Below are 19,204 nucleotides of genomic sequence, written 5' to 3'. Positions count from 1 at the left end.
TCCAAGCTGGGATTACTCGCGTACCGTGATGACGTGTTCTATTGGCTCAGCCTACTCCCTAGCTGTTCGTTGGGTCTAGATCAGGTACCTACTATAGTAGGTGGCTAAAGCTTAGGTACTTACATAAGCCTAGTTCATCCGTAAATTTTGATTCGCTTTTCTACCATGGGCGGTGCCCACATTTCGGTGCGGAGTACGGATATGCGGCACAGTACGTGGTTGGCACGGGGTAGTTTGTCCAATTGGAAACAACCCACGGTTAGCACAGTCGAGTCCCTTACCAACAAAGCCTACGATTAGGTAAGGCCCCTCCAATCCTTGGCTCCTCAGCTTTGTACCGGTCCCCTTGCAACCTTGCCAGGTTTGCTATCTTATCAAGCCCTTCACCGCCCGGCATAATTCAAAAAAATAATTCAACAGTACTAGGAGAGCGGGATGCCCGTAGTCGTGCTGGCGATATACTGCACTGTTTTGCTCTCGTGATTTCTTTGAACTTCAATTTCAAGAGATTGTTTTTTTCTTTGGCCAATCTCATCATGGCCAAGAAACGGTCTGCCAAGGGCGCTCCCAATGGCGCTCCTCAGCCCGCTCAAAAGCGCTCCAAGTCGGATGGCGCAAATACGGCAGCCCCTAGCAAGCAACAGGCTCAGCAGCAAAAAGCCGCCACTAACAAACTCTTGGCAGACAAGCGCCTGTTCGTACAGGAGATGAAGCAGGAGGACCACGAAAGGGAAAGAGCCCTCTACAAGCTTCTCAGCAGTGCAGATGTGGAAGATCGCATCAAGGCCAGCAATGTTATCATATCCTGTCTGCTTGGCAGTGGTGATGAGAATAAGGGCGTTGACGAAAGTGTGCTGCGCCGACACATTGAGCGTCGTCTTTTCCGTGGTCTTGCTAGCGGTAGTGATGCTGCCAGAGTCGGATTCAGCTATGTCCTGGTCGAGCTTCTCCGCCAGCTGGTTGGGGAAAAGAATCTCGCCGAGTCTAGGTATCCAGGCCTCGGATTTGATGTGCTTCTGGAGATGCTGGTGCAGAAAACCACCCCGGTTGGAAACGTGCCAGGCCAGGAGGAGCGCGACCATCAATGGGGTCGGCTATTTGGTCTGCGGTGCTTTGTCCAGGCCGACGTGCTCTTCAAGGACAAATCGAGGTGGAAGGCTGTGCTCAAGATGCTACTGCAGCTTGCAAAGAAGAAGGCCTGGCTGCAGCCGCAGTGTGGATTTGTCGTCGCGCAAGCTCTGCCACTGATGAAGCGCAAGCTCGCCGAAAAGACGCTTGACGATATTGTTGAGGCTGGTATGGCTCGATCTCCCGAAGGCCTTGGTATCTGGATAGCTGCTCAAGATATTTTCCCCGACATCAAATTGCCCAAGCCATGGCAGGATCCCCTGGGCACCAAGTCTCTCCAGGATGTCGCTACCGTACTCAAGGGCAGCACGCAAGATATTTCAGACGAAGACGGGAAGGTAGCGAAGCCTTCAATGACACTGACACAGCTGCATTTTGCATGGGATCTCATCCTGTCTCGCTTCAAGAAGCAGGACCAAAAACCAAAAGACTTCAAGACCTTTTGGGATCGCGTCGTCGATCAATCTTTCTTTTCCAAGAGCGCGACTGACACGCAAAAGCTTGTTGGTTTCAAGGTTTTCCAAAAAGTCCTGGAAACTTGTCCAACATCACCGAGCATGATCAGTGCGATATTCAGCCCGCATTTGATGACGTGCCTCATGAACCAGGCTTCACAGGAAGGTAGACACAACAACCGCGCAGCGATCAAGTCTTTGAAGGTCCTCGAGTCTACCGTCGAGCACCACCCACAACTCCTCACGACTATATTGCCGAGTTTGCTCGGCGAGAACGGTGCATACAATTTCGACGAGAGAACCAACAGCAAAACGGTGGACAAGATTCTGCGCTTCACTCGTTTTGAGGACGGAACGACGGTGTTGGATCTGCTGGAAACCCTTGTTAAGGAGTCACCTTCCAGGTACGTGAATCGTTTTTGTCTCCCCAAAGAGGGCAGTACTAACGCCGGATTTCTTTTCTAGTGACGAGGCGGAGAAGCATTTGCGCATATATGCCGACTACGTAGCTAAACTCGCCACCGTTGGTACCAACTTGAAAGACTTGGACGAGCAAGACGAAGGATCTGTTGGTGGTCTTGCTCTCCTTGAACTTGCCAAGCTAGCATACTCGAGCTCGGAATCTGGCTTGAGCGAGCAGACCAGGACAAGCCTCAGGGGCCGGCTCACCACATCTTTCGCCAAGGTAATTCGGCGTCCTGAGGACTTTACATATCTGTGCGATGCCATTCTTGCTGTCGACTCGGCGGCAATCGAGATGGATGAAGAGATTCAGGCTGAGCTTGCGGACGCTCTCGAAAGACTACAGGCGCTGGTGAAGCCCGCTAGCGGCAAACGAGCCGAGGCATTGCAGGTGCCGCGGCAAGGTCTGGCACTACTTCACGCCATCGCGATCCTTCAACTGTACAACGAGGAGCCAGATGCGCTGGAGGTTTTGGCCGATACGAAACAATGTTATGAAAAGCTGCAGGAGAAACAAGCAGCCAGTGATGATGGTTCGGGCTTGGCCGAATTCCTCATTGAGATCCTGCTGTCGATGATTGCGCAACCGTCTTCGCTGATGCGGTCAGCTTCTGAGCTGGTCTTCGGCGCTTTCAGCCCTTTCATGTCAGCTAAGGCTCTCGAGCTGCTGACAGACCCCCTTGCTGTCGAGGAAAACGACCGCGGCCAGAAGGCTTTGTTCAACACGGCGGAAGATGACGAGATGGAAATTGACGCTGAAGGCAGCGAAGATGACGAAGATCTGGATGGCCTCTCGGAGATCGATTCAGATGTAGAGTTCATCGGCATGGCTGATGCGGGTGAAGATGGAGGTGATCAAGGTTCGGAGCAGAGCAGCGACGATGAGGCGGACGAAGCAGAGGAGGAGGATGGTGATGAGAACGACGATGCTCTTGCTAATATCCTTGGAACGCATCGTCTTGACAAGGACAACGAGGCTGACTCAGATGACGGAGACTCGGATATGACGGACTCAGAGATGATGGCGCTTGATGGCAAGATGGCGGAATACTTCAAGCACCGTGTCAAGAAGAACAACAAGCGCAAGGACAAGAAAGATGCCAAGGAGTCGGTCATCAACTTCAAGCGGCGCATTCTGGGTCTCATCGACGTCTACGTCAAGAAGCAAGCGCCGGCGGGTAACACGGTTGCTTTCGAGTTACTGCTGCCTCTTCTTCACCTCATGCGTAGTACCAGCAGCAAGGAGCTGTCTGAAAAGGCATGTGGCGTCTTGCTGGACTTTGCCAAGTACAGAAAAAAGAAGAACAAGAATTCTGATGCGGAGGACGAGGAGACGCTTGATGTTGAGCAGCTTCTTGAACGGCTGGAGGGGATTCACGAAGAAGCAGCCAAGTTTCCTTCTCATGCGTTCGCAAAAGCCGTCTCGGCGGCCAGTCTTGCGATCGCAACAGCGCTGTATAGCGCCAACCCGAAGAGCTACAAAAAGGTCGCCCGGGTCTACGAGAAGTCGCGTGCAGAGTGGGTCGAAGGCAAGACCATTCAGCAGTCTTTCTTTGGGGACTGGAATAACTGGTGCCAGTCGATTTCCCAAGCGAATGCACAGGCTAGACAGCAACAACAGGGCGATGACTCCAAGGCTCCGCAGGCCTAGCGTGTCAAAAGGGCAAGGGATAGGTTGAGGAGGGGATGTACAGAGTTTTGATTGTTGTCTGCCAATGTTGATAGAAATGTACAATGCATAAGACGCCTCGATAACCAATGTTTCGCTGATGTTTCTCGATCAGCTTTGTGATGAGTGAACACATAGTTCCGAGAGCCCACTTTTGTCTACTTTTAGGGCCTGTACCTCGCGTCTCAACATCCATTGTGTATGATGCTTCTGAACCCACATGTACTTACACGTGAATATGCACCCTGCACGACGCTCATTCAGTGTCCGTTCCCATACGCTGTGGAGCAGGCAATCATGTCACCAAGATATAGTGAACGGAGACCTCGTTTAGACCAAGCCGGAATCCATTGTGTTATTACAAGTCGTAGAGAAACGTTTGTCTAGGTTTCTATCATCGGCAAAGTCAACGCCTCATGAACTTCCAGAAGTCGTTGCATCCGACTATTACTCCTCCATTTTCTCGTCATCCTTGTCGTCATCATCGTCATCGTCACCCTCGATTGCCTTCTTCGCCAGCCTCTCTGCCTCTTCGAGCAGCTTCTTGGGTACCTCCTCGTGGCGGCCCTTGGTGGGTCCGTCCTCGCTGCTGATCCAGGTCATCTCCAGCTCGAACTCCTTGTCCTTGTTGTCGTCATGTGCGACGTAGATGATCCTCGCTGCCTCCTTGACGGCCTGCTCCAGGCTGATGCCATCCCCGCTGAGGTCCAGCTTCTCCAGCTCCGCCTTGGCCGCCTGTCGGCCCTTGCCGGTGGCGGCGCCGTAGTATCCCCAGTACAGACCGCTCGGCTCGATCATATACAGCTGGGGGCCACCGTACTTCTTGTCGGTCGACTTGCCGCCGGCACCGCACGACGGACCGACGCCAACCTCGCCGTCGACGGGGAGCTCGAGCGACGAGTCCCAGCCTGCCACTATGGCGGTGATGCCAAAGGGCCGCACAGACTGGTACAGGGTGTAGGCTTGCAGGTAGCCGCCCATGCGGGAGGCGAGCTCGGGGGTGCCGATGGGAGTTTTGAATGTGTCGCGCCAGGAGCGGGCCTCGTCACGGGCGCGGTCGACGAAGTGGCGACCATCGGGGATCATACCGGAGTATGCCTGCGGAGGGAAGGCGGGGGAGTTGAGCATTAGTTCTTCTTTCTTTCTGCAGTGGCAGAATCCGTCGCCATGACGTCCTAACCGCAGTTGCGGGGATGCAAGATGCTACATACCACACCCAAATGCCTATCGACAGTCGCAATACGCTTGTTGGCGCCGGGCTTCAGTAGCTTGGAGGTGACGACCTTCTCGACAGCGAGGACGACGCCGTCCTTGCACCGGATACCGACCGAAGTGCCGCCATTCTCGACCGCCTTGACTGCGTACTCGACTTGAAAGTTGCGGCCGTCGGGTGAAAAGATGGAGTTGGCGAGATCGTAGCCTGTTCCTATCGACGTCTGCGGAGCGATGATGGGTGGGGATCTGTTAGCGGAAGCTTGGGGAGCTGCAAAGAGAGGTGAAGCTCACTGACCATTGTGGCGGTTGTGACGTGATGTGATTTGGTTGTGCAGCGGGATAGGACAGCAGTTTCTCAATTTGCTATAGCCCTTTATGTAGAGAGAGACTATTGCGTGGTTTTGGTTTGTATCAAGATCTTATCGTGGGTATCTTTTGGTTGTCGTGAAGTTGCGGTTTGCGGTGGATGCACCAAGAGCGGGACATCCAAGCTCCTTTGGCTCCAGGCACGCAACGGAGCTGCGTGTTGCGTGGATGATGGAAGCTAGAGCTGAATTGTGGCGGTGCTTGTGGCTGAAACTATGGGGTAGCGGTTGGATAGAAAAGTGGCACCCCGCGATTTCGTCAGATCAACTGGCACGTCTGTTCCACCAATGCATTCACCGAAAGCTAGATCGATTCGCGATGACCTGACCCATGCGATGATATTCGAACATGATTACAATTGAACAAGCCATGGATGTTAAACGCGATCGCCAATATCACCAAATAGCTTCGCAGGCCCCTTCGACATAACACATCCATCCATTCAGCCTCAAGCGCCTGGAACATAGGAGTATCGGCGTTCCACAAACGGTACCCTTCCTGATCGTTTTGGGCTGTCTGTTCTCTTGAAACAAGTTGCCAACACACACAATCTTTTAGAGCTTGGCAATCGCGTCTACCATATCTAAAATAAGCTTGAGCTCTCGACCAAGTATATCCCGAAAGCTCGGATTGGACGAGTACATGATGGATAGCAACGTGTAGAACTTGATGGCTTACACGGCGTTCCTACCGTCGAAATATATGCTTCAGATATTCGAGGATGCATGCCCACCCTAGTTTGTACCGAGGACTGCGGCAGATGGCAAGGTCGGCTACAGATCGTTAGCAAGATGTAAACAGTTGGCAAGAGAGCTCTCTTGAATAACTACGACTTACCTTCATTGCGGCCCCAGTAGGCACATGCATCAAACATGCATATTTCTTCGGAACTAGCCATCAGCTTGATGTTGTCTAGCTACAAGTCTGAGTGGATCAGGCAAGCCTCTACGGACCGGCCGTCACTCTCCAGAGGCCTAAGATATCTCGGAATGACCTTGTTGAGAAATCCGGTTTTGAGTCTCGACATCTCTTCGTCGATGCCATTGACCTCGTCGTGCGGTCGAACAAGGCTCACATCTGCTGAGTCCAGAATGCCTCCCAAGAATTTTTCCACGCATTTCTCACAGGTACAAATGACAAGTGTGTTGCGACGTGAAAGCCGACCTGACCTCCCTGGGACTTGCCCATGCTGTTGCGGTGAAGTGAGGCCACGATCGAAGCCCACTCCTGCGAACTAGGGCGCTTCTCTTTCATGGTGATGAAGTCGCACAGGTAAGAATATGACTCTGGGCCAATCGAGTTTCTACCCCAGGCTACCGGTGGTGACACGTTGTCGGGCAGAAACCTGTACAAGGCCATTCCGCGGCTTTTTGAGGCGGGAATCTATAGCATCAACCACCATTGAGGTCCCGGATCGAACAATAAGTGCGGCCATTGGTTCCTCGGCCAATCGATTTATAGGGTGTTGGCGTACCTGGCGTTCGGATTTCGTCTTTATACAACGATCTTGAGACAAAAAAACCAAGGGAAGAAGAAGTCCTGGCTATCATCCCGTCATTATGAAGCAAGTCAGAAAGCTCAACCAAAAACAAAGGCTGCACATTATCCCGCCTTCATGCATCTTGTCCGACCCAGAGTTGCGACAATGCTTAAGATAAAGGATACAAGAATGCCGAGGCGGGTCGGTCTTTGGTTGAGTGGTTATCGCAAGGGTTGACGCGACTCACTTGTCGCCCACCTGCCGCGGCTTTTGATTTATAAACAACAAAAGACGAAGAAAAAGTGGTCTGGCCAATGTCCATCGGCGCAGCTACGAGTTCGACACTCTTGCGAACACTTTTTTGGGCACGATCAAAATCTTTGTATGTTCTTATTGACATGCACCGTCAATCACCGATGCCACAAAGCAGTATCTTTACGACATGGCGAACAGTTCAGATCGGATATTCGAAAGGCACTGCGCGAGGAAGTCCTCACTTAGATTTGTGGCAACGACGATGTGATGGTCAGCACAAACACATTTGTGGTGGCATTTAGTTGTGGGGAGTACGTGCTTGTACTTCATGGCTACCTGGAGTTTGAGGATAAATTGAACTTGTAGGGGCTCTGGTTGGACACATTCTGCTATTAATAATGACGCCAGGAGTCAAATATGCAAGGGAAATATCGATTGTGATTTGAGATTTTTGTCGAGTTGAAGTAGTTGTTTCTTGATTGGAACCTGTGGCGACTGTGAAGGACTCGCAGCTTGGTTCTGCTGTGGTGCATACCTTGGTAGAACTGCCAGTTGCAGCTTGGCTATAAGCGCTCAGAAATTGTTTATATTCTTGGCACATCTACACAAAAGTCCACCAACAAAACCAGGCGTAAGGAGAAAGCTCGGGGTTTGGAGGTAGGCACTTGGTACTTTTCCCTTGATTTCTTTTACCTAGACAAGGTAAGTAAACATCTAACCATCGTCTGAGCCCTCTCATCCCACAAAACTACCAGACTAATACTGAAACAGAATTGGGTACTTTGATGGAAGCAAGGTCAAAAAATGATGAAAAGCAGCAACCATAACATTAGGGACCATACAGGCTGGACATCACCAGCGACATCAAAAGAGCTGCATTATTGGAAGATGGACTGTCAACAGAAAAGATGCCTTCCGAAATGGCATCCCCTGAGGACGGTCAAGCTCAAGCCCCGCCCGATTAGCCTTATTCCATCTTCACAACAGGTCAAAAGAAATGTATCAGCAACGTTGCCGCGTTCGGGGCCATGCTTTCGACCATAAGCAGCCACATCTACTTCCCCGCGCTGGTCCCGATGGTGCGAGATCTCGACGTGTCCGTCTCGCTGATCAACCTGACTGTCACTTCGTATCTGGTAGTCGCCGGCATTGTCCCCGCTTTTATGGGCGACTTTGCCGATCAGAGTGACAGGAGGCCTGCATACATGCTCATGGTCACTCTGGTGTTCTGTGCCAACATCGGCCTCGCACTGCAAAAGTCGTACCCGGCGCTGCTTGTGCTTCGTATGCTGCAGAGCGCTGGGGCGTCTGGCTCGTACGGCATCATTGCTGATATAACTACTACGGCTGAGCGTAGGTCCATCTTCTGGTTCCTTGTCATTTTGATGGGAGTTTACCTCGTCTTTGTCCTGCTGTTCCTGCCGGAGACCCAGCGAAAGATTGTCGGGAACGCTAGCATCCCGACACGTGGCTTGCATAGGAGTGTGTTTGATGTCTTTACTGGAGGCAGCAGACAGGTGGAGATGACAGGCATAGAGCGTGGGCCGGTTCCCAGTGCCAAGGAGAAACTTCAGTTCTCCAACCCCTTCAAGCCACTGCCATGCTAATCTCCAAGGGTAACTGTAGCGTCATATTGGCTGGGTCTATCACGTACACGGTCAAGACGACGCTACAATCATCCCTTGCGGTCCAATGCATCGATATCTACGATTTGGACTACCTGCAGGCAGGTCTGGTGTATTTTCCACCCGGAATCGGAGGTGCAGTTGCATCTTTTATAACCGGTAAGTGTTGCTCTGCATCACAGTAGCAAAAGTTCCGGTGGAACGAAAATGAACCATATCATGATACAAATTAGGCAAGCTGCTGGACTGGAACATTACACGAGCATTTACCCAGTATGGCCGTGGAGGCAGGTATCGAAAGGGGGACGACATATCGAACTTCTCCATCGAAAAAAATACGGCTTCAGGGCATATACACGCTGGTAGGTCTCAGTGCAGCAAGCACAGCGGCCTATGGGTTGCATTGATGCAGGCGGACGGTTAGTCGGAACCAAAAATTTCCCCCTTAACTCCGTGGAAGAACCCAGAATCGGCTCTGACAATTACCCCTGACTAGCACATCGCCGTCCCGATGGTGATGCAGTCTATCAGTGGCGCCACAACATCCAGTATATTCACGGCGAGAACAGTCCAAGTTCAACTCCCTTTCCAGGGGCAGACCAAGTACAGTAACATGGACAAAACATGGCTATATCTTTTTGGGTTTTCACGGCCGTTTGTGATGATTATTGATGATGACATGGGCTTATACAAAACAGCTGTGCGGCAAACTCTTGACAGACTTGAATCTTCATGCGTCGGCGACGGTACATGCTTCTTAAAACCTTGTGTGGTGCAGCAGGTCATGTCCGATTCAATTGGGATTGGCTGGTGCTTTGGGGTCTTTGCTTTGATCATGATTTGTACGGCCCCTTTGGCCATGTTGCTGCATAAACATGGCCTCGCCTGGCGGACCACACAAGACTCAAAGTAAGGAAGGGGCAACAGTAAAGTACCGGACCAATCATGAAAAGCGACCGAGTCCAAAAACTACCCAGGTAGGTGCCTTCTTCCAGGAAATCTGAATCCTCATGACCACCCTCTTGGGGGCAGGTGGGATGCACGTCGGTCTGCGCCTTACAACAGCAGAGCCTGAGTTGTTTTGGTTGGTCGACATTGATTGTGCTTTCATGGCAGTAAAGTGAGGCTGGGAATGTGGTAGGTTGGTTGGGTAGCTTTGAGCCATCAACCCGGCTCACTTTTGCTGCTTCGCCACTCTTGGTTGTTGCCTCGCTTACGCATTTAAAAATGCGCGCCCAAACGCAGAGCGACACTCGGATATATGTCCAGTCGTGGAGATGGCGGCGTGTTTAGTCGATCGAATTTTGTTTCTTATTCTCAATGTATAATCAACAATCAATCCATGCCGGTCTCCTTGGGCAATGGATCCTAGCCAGCGCCGTCCCTGGCGCCCAGACGCCAGGAGCTCTTTTCCTTTTGCTAGAAAGGAGATCCTCAGGAAGTACATCCCGGAGCTCGACCCGGATGATGAGCGGGCACAGACGCTTCGCGTGCGCATGTCGAAGCGGTCCAACATGCTGCGGCTACAGTTTGGGCTGACGGCAGTAATCGTGATGGCCAATCTCGCCGTTGCCATCTGGGCTCAAAATGTCTTTCCACCCGATGCGCGCGGGGTCGGAACGCTGAAGCTTGGCGACTGCGACGACGTCAGGACCCTCAACAGCGGGCTTCACCTTATAATCAACGTCCTGTCGTCACTCTTCCTGGGCGCCGGCAACTACTGCATGCAGACGCTGGCAGCCCCGACCCGCGCCGAGATGGACCTGGCACACTCCCGAGGCCACTCGCTTGATGTGGGGGCGCCGAGCCTGCGCAACTTGAAGCGCATTTCCCGCCACCGCGCTGCGTTGTGGCTCCTCCTCGGCGTGCTTTCGACGCTGCTCCATCTCATCTGGAACTCGGTCGTCTTTGCATCCTTCCCCGTCGTCAGCTACCCCTTTGCCATGATTACTAGCGATTGGCGCGAGACTTCCGACATGAGCTGGCGGGTCGCGCCTCTGCCGTACCCTTTTACGCTCGATAACTACAACCCACGCGGGGACTGGGACCGCGTCCTCGACATTCAGCCGCAGCTTGCAAATTTCACCCGCCTCGAGAGGGGGCCCTGCTTGTCCCAGTTCGCCGACCACCGGACGCAGAAGGCGCCCATTGCCCTCGTCGCCCTTAATGTCACGTCCGAGTACAACCGGGGCTATTCGCTCCTGCACGGTTGGGGCTCCGACTGGGCCGGCGGCACCTGGCTGACGGCGTCGTGGTGGATCTGCGACATGTACAACCCAGCCAACAGGCCCGACTGGCAGCCCTGTGACGAGAGGCTGGTTGACAAGCTGAAGCTGGCGGACGAGTGGGTGCTCCTGGCTGGAGACCGTGTCGAAAAGGCCGTCTCGATGGCCGTCGACTACTGCCTGGTCGGCCCGGCCAGGGACATGCAGTCCAAATGCGGCCTCCACTACGGGTCGTCGCTCTGTGTGGCAGTGGTGTCCGCCACTTTCATAGAGTCGATGCTCGTGCTGTTTCTGTGGCTCCAGTCGCTGCCGCAGGGCGGTAGCAAGAAGAGGCTTGTTGGAGAGGTGCCCACACCGCAGGCACCGGTTGTCAAGGACGAGCGGGGGAAAGCAATGGTGCTCATGGGCGATGCCATCGCGTCCTACCTGCGTTACCCGGGACAAATGCCCCGGCATGTCGAGATGGAGATACAGAAATGGGAAACTAGTTCCCGCATCACTTGGTTCTCGACAGTCAGCCCGCTCACATGGGCGGTGTCTCTATCACTGTAAGTCATGGGTTGCAGTTGCATCCGAACTCGTTGCCTATAATATTGTCTTGACTCTCACAAAATTCACAGTCTCATCATTGGAATCGGCTTGCCTTTATACTTGATTCTCGGCTCCATCAAATACATCGGGCTCATTGGCTTCGACACGAGCATGGCTGGCATCTGGCAGCGCGGTCTCCAGAGCATAAGCCCGTCTCTGCTGGCCTTCAGGACGGGCGACCACGAATACCCACTGTTTGCGTGCGTAATCATGGCCAACGCCTTCCAGGTCTGGATAAGTCTCCTGTATGTCGTATACAATAACATCCTGACGCGGCAGCTCGTGGCCGACGAGTGGATGCGGTTCCTGCGAGGCCCCGCTGGCAAAAAGCCCCTGCGCGTGTCCCAGCCCGAGGGCATGCAGCGGTCCAACTACACGCTCTCCCTGCCCTTTGCGTACTCGGTGCCGCTCATGGTGGCCATGATGGCCCTGCACTGGCTCGTGTCGCAGGCCATCTTCTTGGTCCAGACTCTGGGCTTCGATACGGCCTGGCCCGAGCCGCATCGAGTTCCTTCCTTTGACCGCACTGCGGTTGGCTACAGCCACCTGGGTGAGGTTCTGGCTGTCATACTGGGCGGGGTTATGGTCGTAGCGCTGCTGGTCAACTCGATCGCTCGGCGCCACCAGCCCTGTCCTCGGGGCTTGCCGGGCGCGGGGTTCGATAGTGCTCTCATCCGTGCCTTTTGTAGTCGGCCGGCCGGGGACTTGCACGCCGACATCTTTCCGGTCCGGCTTGGTGTCATTGAGAATACAGACGCATGGGATGGCCACTCGGGCCCGCCAACAGTGGTATTCTCGACGTATACCAAGATTGGAAAGCCCGTCTCTGGTGCAAGCTACCTACTCCCAAGGATCAACAAGCCCCCTGGGTCATCATGGAGATGGATATTTCGGTATAGCAAGGTCAAGAGCAAAGTATAAGTATATTTTGCTGTCGTCTTTGGCCTCTTATTGCTGCTACGATCTAAGTCAAAGACCACCTTGCTGTAATAAGTGCCAGAGTAGACCCTTTTTGCTGTTCAACACCCTGGTAGACGAACTGGATGTCTACATGTACAAAAGATCCACAGACGCACGGGGTCGATTATCAGCCACTTGTCCTGGGCCTTTCGGCAATCCCTTGACGTACGCCGCTGTGATGCTTGATTAGATTCACTGGATCCATCAAAAGGTTTAACAGCTCCATAGCCGCATCGATGGCAGCATCGCGATCTGCCAGGGACTCCGGAGGGAAGTAGTCGACAAGGGCATCCTCATCCAGTGACGGATTTGGGACTCTTTACAGCCAAGGTGGCTTGCAACGGGGATGTCGCTATCATATCAGATTATTCTTGTTTGCGATGGCGGGTTCCATGCATATGCAAATGTTCATACTCAAAATCATGTGAGAAATGACAGGCGGCTTTTACATACTCCTAATAAAGCTCAAAACAGACCGGTCTCCTTCCTCATTGAGAAGTTAGGAACCGACACGCTCTACTCTTTCTCTTGGCTCCTTGGACACCTCGGATCACACGTCTCAAGCTGTTTCTGAGCCATGGACGCGCTTTTAGACCAGATCAAGCAGGCCTCGTCCTCGGTGGACAGAGCAGTCCGGATACCGCTCTCCTAATGTTGACATCGGACAGCACGGGGAACGCCAAAGCAGTAGAGCTCAGCCACGCACAGATACTGGCTGCTGTGGCGGGCAAGACCTCGGTACGTCAGCTTCAGAAGGGGCGACCTATGCTGAATTGGATCGGCATGGATCACGTCGCGAGCCGGGTTGAGATTCACGTCCAGGCCTCTCTGGCTTGGCGTAGACCAGATCCACGTGGACTCTTTGCATATGGTTTCGTCGCCCGGGATGTTCCCTCGATCTGCTGAGCAGGCATCGGGTATACAGGTCGTTCGCGCCCAACTTCTTCCTGACCAAGGTGGTCGCCTAGCTGAAATCGTCCTTTTCCCTCCGCCCGCCCATGGCGTCCTGGCCCTGCTCAAGACGGACGAAATAGCTTTGCAAACGTGCATGCTAACCACCGGGAGCCGGCCGCATGTCTTTTTGCTCCGCGACGCGTCCCTGCCATTCTTGCCTGTCTCAACACTAGGCAGAATTTCGCGTGTCAAGATGAGGAACCTATTCGACGACGGCGTTTTCGATCCGGATGTGGCCGTATACGACAGGGCTGTATGGGAAGCAAGGCAAGTTATCAGCTCGGGGGGACATCTCCAGGACCCCACTGGAGGCGATACCAGTCTGATGCGAGACGTGGCCGAGACTCTAGAGGTCAGCGTGACGGCAATATGGCTTGACTCTCCATTTTACAGCCCAGGGATCACGTCGATAGACTTGATCAGGCTCAAGAACCGGATTGACAAGCGACTGGGCACGGCCCTGCCAATTATTATACTGATGAAGCACCCAACGGTGCGAGAATTCGCAGCCTCACTTGAGATGCACGTTGGGAGCTGTGACCGCGGCGCCACCTATAATGAAAATAATGTAGTGCAAGGCGGGGCAGTGCCGTATGACCCCGTTGTGGCGTTCCAAACGGTGGGCGATCGGACGCCGCTCTGGCTGATCCACCGGGGGTGGGCGAGGTGCAGAAAATAACCAAGGCAGACGATTGGCGTGCCGCTTGTACACGCGCTCCAGGCGCGCGGATTTGACCACGGCCCGCAGCCGTTTAGGTCGATCGCTGAGGCGCGGGATATTTACCTAGCAGCGATCCGGCAGCGGCAGCCGCGTGGGCCGTACGCCCTCGCTGGGTACAGCTATGGGACGATGCTGGCCTTCGAGGTGAGCAAAGCACTCGAGGCGGCGGGAGAAGCGGTCGCCTTCCTTGGAAGCTTCAACCTGCCACCGCACATAAAGCATCGTATGCAGCAGCTGAGTCGGAACGCCTGTCTCCTGCATTTGGCCCATTTTCTTGCCCTCGTTACCGAAGGTTTTGCCGACGAGAAAGAGGGGGACCAGACTTATCTTGTCCTCCCGCCCGCCGACGCCCTTCGGTATATCCTGGACGCCTCGGATAACGCTCGACTTCAGGATCTGGCCCTATCCGAACAGGATTTGGACCGCTGGGTCGACGTTGCTTTTGGGCTGCAAGGCATGGCCGCAGACTACGAGCCAGAGGACATCGTCGCCGGTATCGACGTTTTCCATGCCATTCCCTTGCGCGCGCAGCTCGCAACCAAGAAGAATGAATCCACATTCAATTGGCCAAATGGAATCATTTTTGTGCCTCCGTCCCTCGCTTCCATGCAACTGGCGGTGCTCACTACACAATGCTCGGTCCAGATCATGTCCAGGCATTTGCCGTGGAATTGATAGACGCTCTGCGGAAGAGGGACATATGAGCGGAACAAGGCTGAAACAGCGTTGTGTGTGATAACAATGTCTTGAGTGCGTGTTGTTTTTGCTCTTTTGATTTGTGCCCCGTATTTCTTTGTTGGTACTTCACATTTGGTTGAAGGGACAGGACTGTCTTGGGTATTTGATGCTTACCTACCTAGCTGATGATCATAAATGTCTTACCCAGTTGGATTAAAATTATCCAGATACAGGCACAAAAGTCTCGGTTATTAAACCCATCAATTTATGCAGTTCGTCCGAGTCAGTTGAGCGCTGCCGGGTCTGCACGTCTGCCAAGTATGCCCCAAAATTTGAGGGGATCAATGCCGGGGTTTTGGTTAGCACCAAGCTAAAAGAAGCAAGCGGTGAAGTTATAAGGGTGGCGGGTCGGACCCCTGCAGTTGGAACTTGCAAGCTCCCCCGACAAGCAAATGGGGGCGACTGAGGTTCGTCCAATCCACGCAACCTCGTGGTCAGTTACTTGCATCGCGCACCCGTTTTTGAGTAAAATTCACTTGTCGCGAGGAATCATTCCCGTTGGCCTCCATAACAGCCTGGCGGGGACAAGGCGAGCCCAAGACGGACATCACGCCATCAAACCTGCAGGCCGCAGGGCATCATTACTTAGCCTTTGGGCTCAATTGAACAAGCGATTGCCTAAGCTATCCATAGCTACCGTACCTTATTTTCAACGGTCGGGGCAAAAAAAAAAAAAAAAAAAAAAAGAAAATAAAAAAAAGAGAAAAAAGAGCAAAGAAAAAGAAAACCGTTTGGCGGCTGGCGCCACTATATCACGACATACAATAATCCTGGACCGCGACCCTCGCTAGGTAGAGCTCGAGCCCAGCTGCTACCTGTGCTTGATCTCCATCTATTACTGCTCCAGGAAGGGTGCATTCACGTGCGTACAGACCAGCAGCAGCCTGGTCCCTTCACAAACCAAAAACCCTGCCCGTCGCAGCCAATAATCCATCATGGGTCTATTCGACGACGCCGCCTCGGCCATGTCCGGGACCCAGTCCTCCTCCCGGAAGCACCGGTCATCATCGCACAAGCATCACAAGAGCAGCAGCCGCCGCGACAGGTCCAGATCGCGATCCCGCTCCCCGGGCATCGCTGCCAGCATCTTCGGCGGCGGCGACTACAACAAGCGCAACTCGTCGCGGTCATCCTTCTTTGGCCTGGGAGGAGACAGCCACTACCACAAGAACAACGCCAGCCGTGGTAGCTTTTTCAACCTAGGGAACTCTAGCCGGGGTAGCATCTTTGGGTTCGGCGGTGGTAAGTCATTATGCGATCTCTTGTCCTCTCAACAGATGAATTCAGCTGGAAGAACGTCGAAAAGGGTCCGTTCAAGTTCTGACACGGCGGCATCCGTCCTCCTGATACAGGCCGCTCTCCATCATACTACAAACGTTCTCCGCGTCAAAACTTCATGCAGCGCGCCTACAAGAAGCTCAAGCGTCTACTCCGCGACCTCGTCCACTACGCCAAGCGCCACCCCTACAAGGTCTTCATGCTTGCCGTAATGCCTCTCATCACCGGCGGAGCCCTGACCGCGCTGCTGGCTCGGTTCGGGCTACGCATGCCTCCGGCTCTCGAGGGCATGCTGGGTCTCGGTGCCAAGGCCATGGCTGGCGACAGCATAGGGCTTGTCGGCGAGGCCGTACGGATGGCGAGTGGTGCCGGCGCTGGTGCGGCCAGCGTCAGCGTAGCCAGGGGTTGGGACGGTGAGCGAAGCTGGGAAAGGCGAACGGTAGACCGGGGTGGTGACGATGACTTATTATACGGGGCACTGGGGAGCCTAGGGAGCTCGTTCAATGGTGGTGGTAGCGGTGGATGGATGGGCAATGTCGCCAAGATGTTTTCCTGAACTGTGGTTTCTGATAACTTGTGCTGTATTTTTTGTCTTGTTTCTTGTTTGTTCGTCCCTTGTGCTAGGGTTTCTTGGCTATATTGGCGTTCCTGGGATTATCGCAGTCAAGCGCCTGAGTTAGCGGTAGACTTTTGGGTAAATGGACTTTATGATCATCATAGTTTTTGTCTGTCCAGGCTTTCAAATCGCAAGTCATTTGCTTCCTGAGACAGTATCTGTGCTAATGTCATCAGCAAGTTTCAGGTGTGAGAAGATAGGGAGAGTCGACAATAATTAAAACATGAAATTCTGTGCTAAAGCAACAAGTCTATGAATCAGATTACAGGTGAGGTATAGGTCAAAGGGAGAGAGAGAAAGGTTATGAGCCCAGAGAAACTTTTCCCAAACCCAAACAATATGTCCAAACACGATTTTGTTAAATGGCTCGAGGAAAACATTCAGTCATGACGTCGAGAAGCCGATTTCTGCCCATCAACGCTACCAACAGAGCACCAGACCGCAACTTTGGCCGCGAGTCACCGCTTCTTCTTGCTGCGACTACTGCTGCTAGTAGTATTGCTGCTACTACCAGCCGGCTTCCGTTTCGCGGGCGACTTGCTTGATGCCTTGGATCGACTCGAACGTCTCGGCGGCTCGGGTGTCGGCGTGCGGATTTCTTCAACGATAACAGGCGGCTCGCGAGCAGCGCGCCTCGTTGTCGGCGGTGCTACACGTGCTCCATGGCTATAGTCATCGCTTGTCGTGTCATCCCCACTCGACTCTTCAGTCGCGTCAGGACTGACCCGTCTGGAACCACCCCGGCTCCGGCCCCCAGCTGCAGCGGGGGTCGGGTTGGAGACAGAGATACGCCGACGGGCCGCAGCCGCAGCGCCCGATGGCGGCGCGCGCGGACCTGCGGACGTGGGCGCCATGTACTGGAAGGGGTCGACATTTGAGCCAGCATGCAGCGAAGGCGCCGATGTATTTGACAGAGGAAGCATTTCATCTGGATCCCGAGGAGATGGCACGCGTGAGCCGCGGACACGGTTCGGGTCAGATGAGTGCCGAATCGCTGCTGGCGGTTGATTTTGCGAGACGTAAGAATATCTGAATGGCGAAGTATCCTCACGTCGAGACATTGGCCGAGCGGCAGTCGCAGAGTACGCGTCAGGTGAGACATCACGATCGTACGGGATGCGGCCACGTGCAGCCGTAGCTCGCGACGACGTGGTGGACGAGCGCTGGCGGCCTTTCGGGGCCGGGAAATAACCGACTGGCGGGTAGCCTTGTCGATCATCGATCTGGGGAGGAGATGGCTGGCGTGATGAAGGCTCATCCTCCAGTAGATCCTCGAAACTAGACGGATCCAAGTGAGATATCGGGATCGATACTCGCTGCTGTTGTTGTTCCTCCCTCCTCCGCCGCTCTGCCTCTCTACGCTTCCGCTCTGTCATGCGGTTGACAGCCTCCAGCTCTGCCCGCGTCAAGTCAACGTCGACTCTCCCTTGGGCCCTGGCCTGTCGTATCCTCGTCATTGCAGACTCGAATAACGCCTCTTCTTGCCTCCTGGACATGCTGCTTCCGTTTGACCGATCATCATCAAAATCCTCGTCCTCATCCTCGTCCTCGTCTTCTTCTGATGAATTTTGGGCGTTCGCCGCCCGTCGTGATGACTGATTACCAGCCCGCTCTCCCATGTCTATACCTGTAAAACGAAGTTGATCGCTGGCAAAACGCCGCGAAGATGTAGAAAACCCAACGCCCCGGACATCAGCGACCAGAGCACCCTGGTCGTCAACGTCGCTTCCCAACTCCTCCACTCTATTGCGGCCGGCACCGCCACCACCAGCCCATGCATCGTCCCTTTCCCCGGCGGCGCCTCCATACCTCCTCCGACCGCGCCTCGATGGTCTTCCCCCATGGGGCGCAAATTCGGGAGCTCGCGGCCGACCATCTAGACCGCCTCCCCAGAAAAAGCCTCATCGATAGGTTTGTCCATCAGGGCAGCGTGGCCGATGATGGTGACACCGCTGGCTCCGATCAGCCAGGCAATGGTAGAGAAGGGCGAGGCAATCAAGCCAACTGGTATCGCGATTACCAGCAGGCCAGTGTAGAGCTGGCTGGGCGAGGCTTTGAAAGTACCGATCTCAAGGTCACGTCCGTCGAGCTTACCGATGAGGAACATGCCGAGGGTGACAAAGATGATGTCGAAGAGCAGCCACCAGTTCGTCAGCAGGGTGTAGATGCAGAGCATAACGAAAATGACGCTGTAGTTGCTGCTGAAGTAGCTGAGGTTGTAGTTGACGCGCGACTGAACCTCGCCAAAGTTTTGCGGCTTGGAAAGGCGCTTGAAGTCGAAGAACTCGGACAAGGGCCTGAGGTTTGAGAAGCGGCTGGTCAAGCTACCCGAATTGAGGCCCGAAAAGCGCTCCGAGAGGTTGAAGCGCGACGTAATAACGTCGAGGGGGATCTGAATACGAGACATTTCGGCGGTGTGTGGGTAAATAAACAGGTTTGTTGGTTGTTATGCAGTTGGTGTGTCGC

General features: G+C 53.9%; 9 protein-coding genes across 9 annotated transcripts; 5 read left to right on the top strand and 4 right to left on the bottom strand.

The window, feature by feature from the left end:
* The first annotated feature begins 406 nt into the window (after positions 1-406).
* Positions 407-3,891, top strand: MGG_07728 (uncharacterized protein). Its single transcript, XM_003712886.1, has 2 exons — positions 407-1,987; positions 2,049-3,891. The coding sequence occupies exons 1-2, from the start codon at positions 537-539 to the stop codon at positions 3,694-3,696; spliced, it is 3,099 nt and encodes a 1,032-aa protein (XP_003712934.1). The 5' UTR covers positions 407-536; the 3' UTR covers positions 3,697-3,891.
* Positions 3,892-4,002: 111 nt separating this feature from the next.
* Positions 4,003-5,420, bottom strand: MGG_07727 (proteasome component C1). The gene is made up of 3 exons (XM_003712885.1): positions 5,225-5,420; positions 4,926-5,150; positions 4,003-4,812 (listed from the first exon to the last, which is right to left on the bottom strand). The coding sequence occupies exons 1-3, from the start codon at positions 5,225-5,227 to the stop codon at positions 4,162-4,164; spliced, it is 879 nt and encodes a 292-aa protein (XP_003712933.1). The 5' UTR covers positions 5,228-5,420; the 3' UTR covers positions 4,003-4,161.
* A 791-nt stretch (positions 5,421-6,211) lies between these two features.
* MGG_07726 (uncharacterized protein) lies at positions 6,212-6,654 on the bottom strand (the record flags this gene model as incomplete). Its single annotated transcript, XM_003712884.1, has 2 exons — positions 6,212-6,390; positions 6,465-6,654. 2 exons carry the CDS (start codon positions 6,652-6,654, stop codon positions 6,212-6,214), a joined length of 369 nt encoding a protein of 122 aa, XP_003712932.1.
* A 774-nt stretch (positions 6,655-7,428) lies between these two features.
* Positions 7,429-9,403, top strand: MGG_07725 (uncharacterized protein; the record flags this gene model as incomplete). Its single annotated transcript, XM_003712883.1, has 4 exons — positions 7,429-7,467; positions 7,574-7,732; positions 8,026-9,074; positions 9,152-9,403. The coding sequence occupies 3 exons, from the start codon at positions 7,429-7,431 to the stop codon at positions 8,635-8,637; spliced, it is 810 nt and encodes a 269-aa protein (XP_003712931.1). The 3' UTR covers positions 8,638-9,074; positions 9,152-9,403.
* Positions 9,404-9,936: 533 nt separating this feature from the next.
* On the top strand, positions 9,937-12,572 carry MGG_07724 (uncharacterized protein). Its single transcript, XM_003712882.1, has 2 exons — positions 9,937-11,428; positions 11,501-12,572. The coding sequence occupies exons 1-2, from the start codon at positions 10,017-10,019 to the stop codon at positions 12,390-12,392; spliced, it is 2,304 nt and encodes a 767-aa protein (XP_003712930.1). The 5' UTR covers positions 9,937-10,016; the 3' UTR covers positions 12,393-12,572.
* Positions 12,573-12,936: 364 nt separating this feature from the next.
* MGG_07723 (uncharacterized protein) lies at positions 12,937-14,781 on the top strand (the record flags this gene model as incomplete). Its single annotated transcript, XM_003712881.1, has 3 exons — positions 12,937-13,169; positions 13,279-14,004; positions 14,107-14,781. The coding sequence occupies exons 1-3, from the start codon at positions 13,083-13,085 to the stop codon at positions 14,779-14,781; spliced, it is 1,488 nt and encodes a 495-aa protein (XP_003712929.1). The 5' UTR covers positions 12,937-13,082.
* A 425-nt stretch (positions 14,782-15,206) lies between these two features.
* Positions 15,207-16,972, top strand: MGG_07722 (uncharacterized protein). Its single transcript, XM_003712880.1, has 2 exons — positions 15,207-16,086; positions 16,197-16,972. The coding sequence occupies exons 1-2, from the start codon at positions 15,780-15,782 to the stop codon at positions 16,676-16,678; spliced, it is 789 nt and encodes a 262-aa protein (XP_003712928.1). The 5' UTR covers positions 15,207-15,779; the 3' UTR covers positions 16,679-16,972.
* Positions 16,940-18,417, bottom strand: MGG_15245 (uncharacterized protein). The gene has a single exon (XM_003712879.1). The coding sequence runs from the start codon at positions 18,355-18,357 to the stop codon at positions 17,197-17,199; it is 1,161 nt and encodes a 386-aa protein (XP_003712927.1). The 5' UTR covers positions 18,358-18,417; the 3' UTR covers positions 16,940-17,196.
* Positions 18,418-18,614: 197 nt separating this feature from the next.
* MGG_15244 (prenylated Rab acceptor 1) lies at positions 18,615-19,145 on the bottom strand (the record flags this gene model as incomplete). The annotated part of the gene is made up of 1 exon (XM_003712878.1): positions 18,615-19,145. One exon carries the CDS (start codon positions 19,143-19,145, stop codon positions 18,615-18,617), a length of 531 nt encoding a protein of 176 aa, XP_003712926.1.
* Positions 19,146-19,204: the final 59 nt, after the last annotated feature.

This window comes from Pyricularia oryzae, chromosome 3, assembly GCF_000002495.2.
Source record: "Pyricularia oryzae 70-15 chromosome 3, whole genome shotgun sequence".
Lineage (NCBI taxonomy): Eukaryota > Fungi > Ascomycota > Sordariomycetes > Magnaporthales > Pyriculariaceae > Pyricularia > Pyricularia oryzae.
Note: the sequence above shows the minus strand (reverse complement) of the source record. Positions and strands in the feature narration are given on the sequence as shown.

Coding starts and splice junctions, on each gene's coding strand:
- MGG_07727 (XM_003712885.1), bottom strand. Junction 4,813..4,925: donor TCGATAGGCATTTGGGTGTG/GTATGTAGCATC, acceptor TTCCCTCCGCAG/GCATACTCCGGTATGATCCC.
- MGG_07728 (XM_003712886.1), top strand. CDS start 537: ATGGCCAAGAAACGGTCTGCCAAGGGCGCTCCCAATGGCGCTCCTCAG. Junction 1,988..2,048: donor GTTAAGGAGTCACCTTCCAG/GTACGTGAATCG, acceptor TTTCTTTTCTAG/TGACGAGGCGGAGAAGCATT.
- MGG_07724 (XM_003712882.1), top strand. CDS start 10,017: ATGGATCCTAGCCAGCGCCGTCCCTGGCGCCCAGACGCCAGGAGCTCT. Junction 11,429..11,500: donor TGGGCGGTGTCTCTATCACT/GTAAGTCATGGG, acceptor CAAAATTCACAG/TCTCATCATTGGAATCGGCT.
- MGG_07722 (XM_003712880.1), top strand. CDS start 15,780: ATGGGTCTATTCGACGACGCCGCCTCGGCCATGTCCGGGACCCAGTCC. Junction 16,087..16,196: donor CATCTTTGGGTTCGGCGGTG/GTAAGTCATTAT, acceptor CTCCTGATACAG/GCCGCTCTCCATCATACTAC.
- MGG_15245 (XM_003712879.1), bottom strand. CDS start 18,357: ATGGGAGAGCGGGCTGGTAATCAGTCATCACGACGGGCGGCGAACGCC.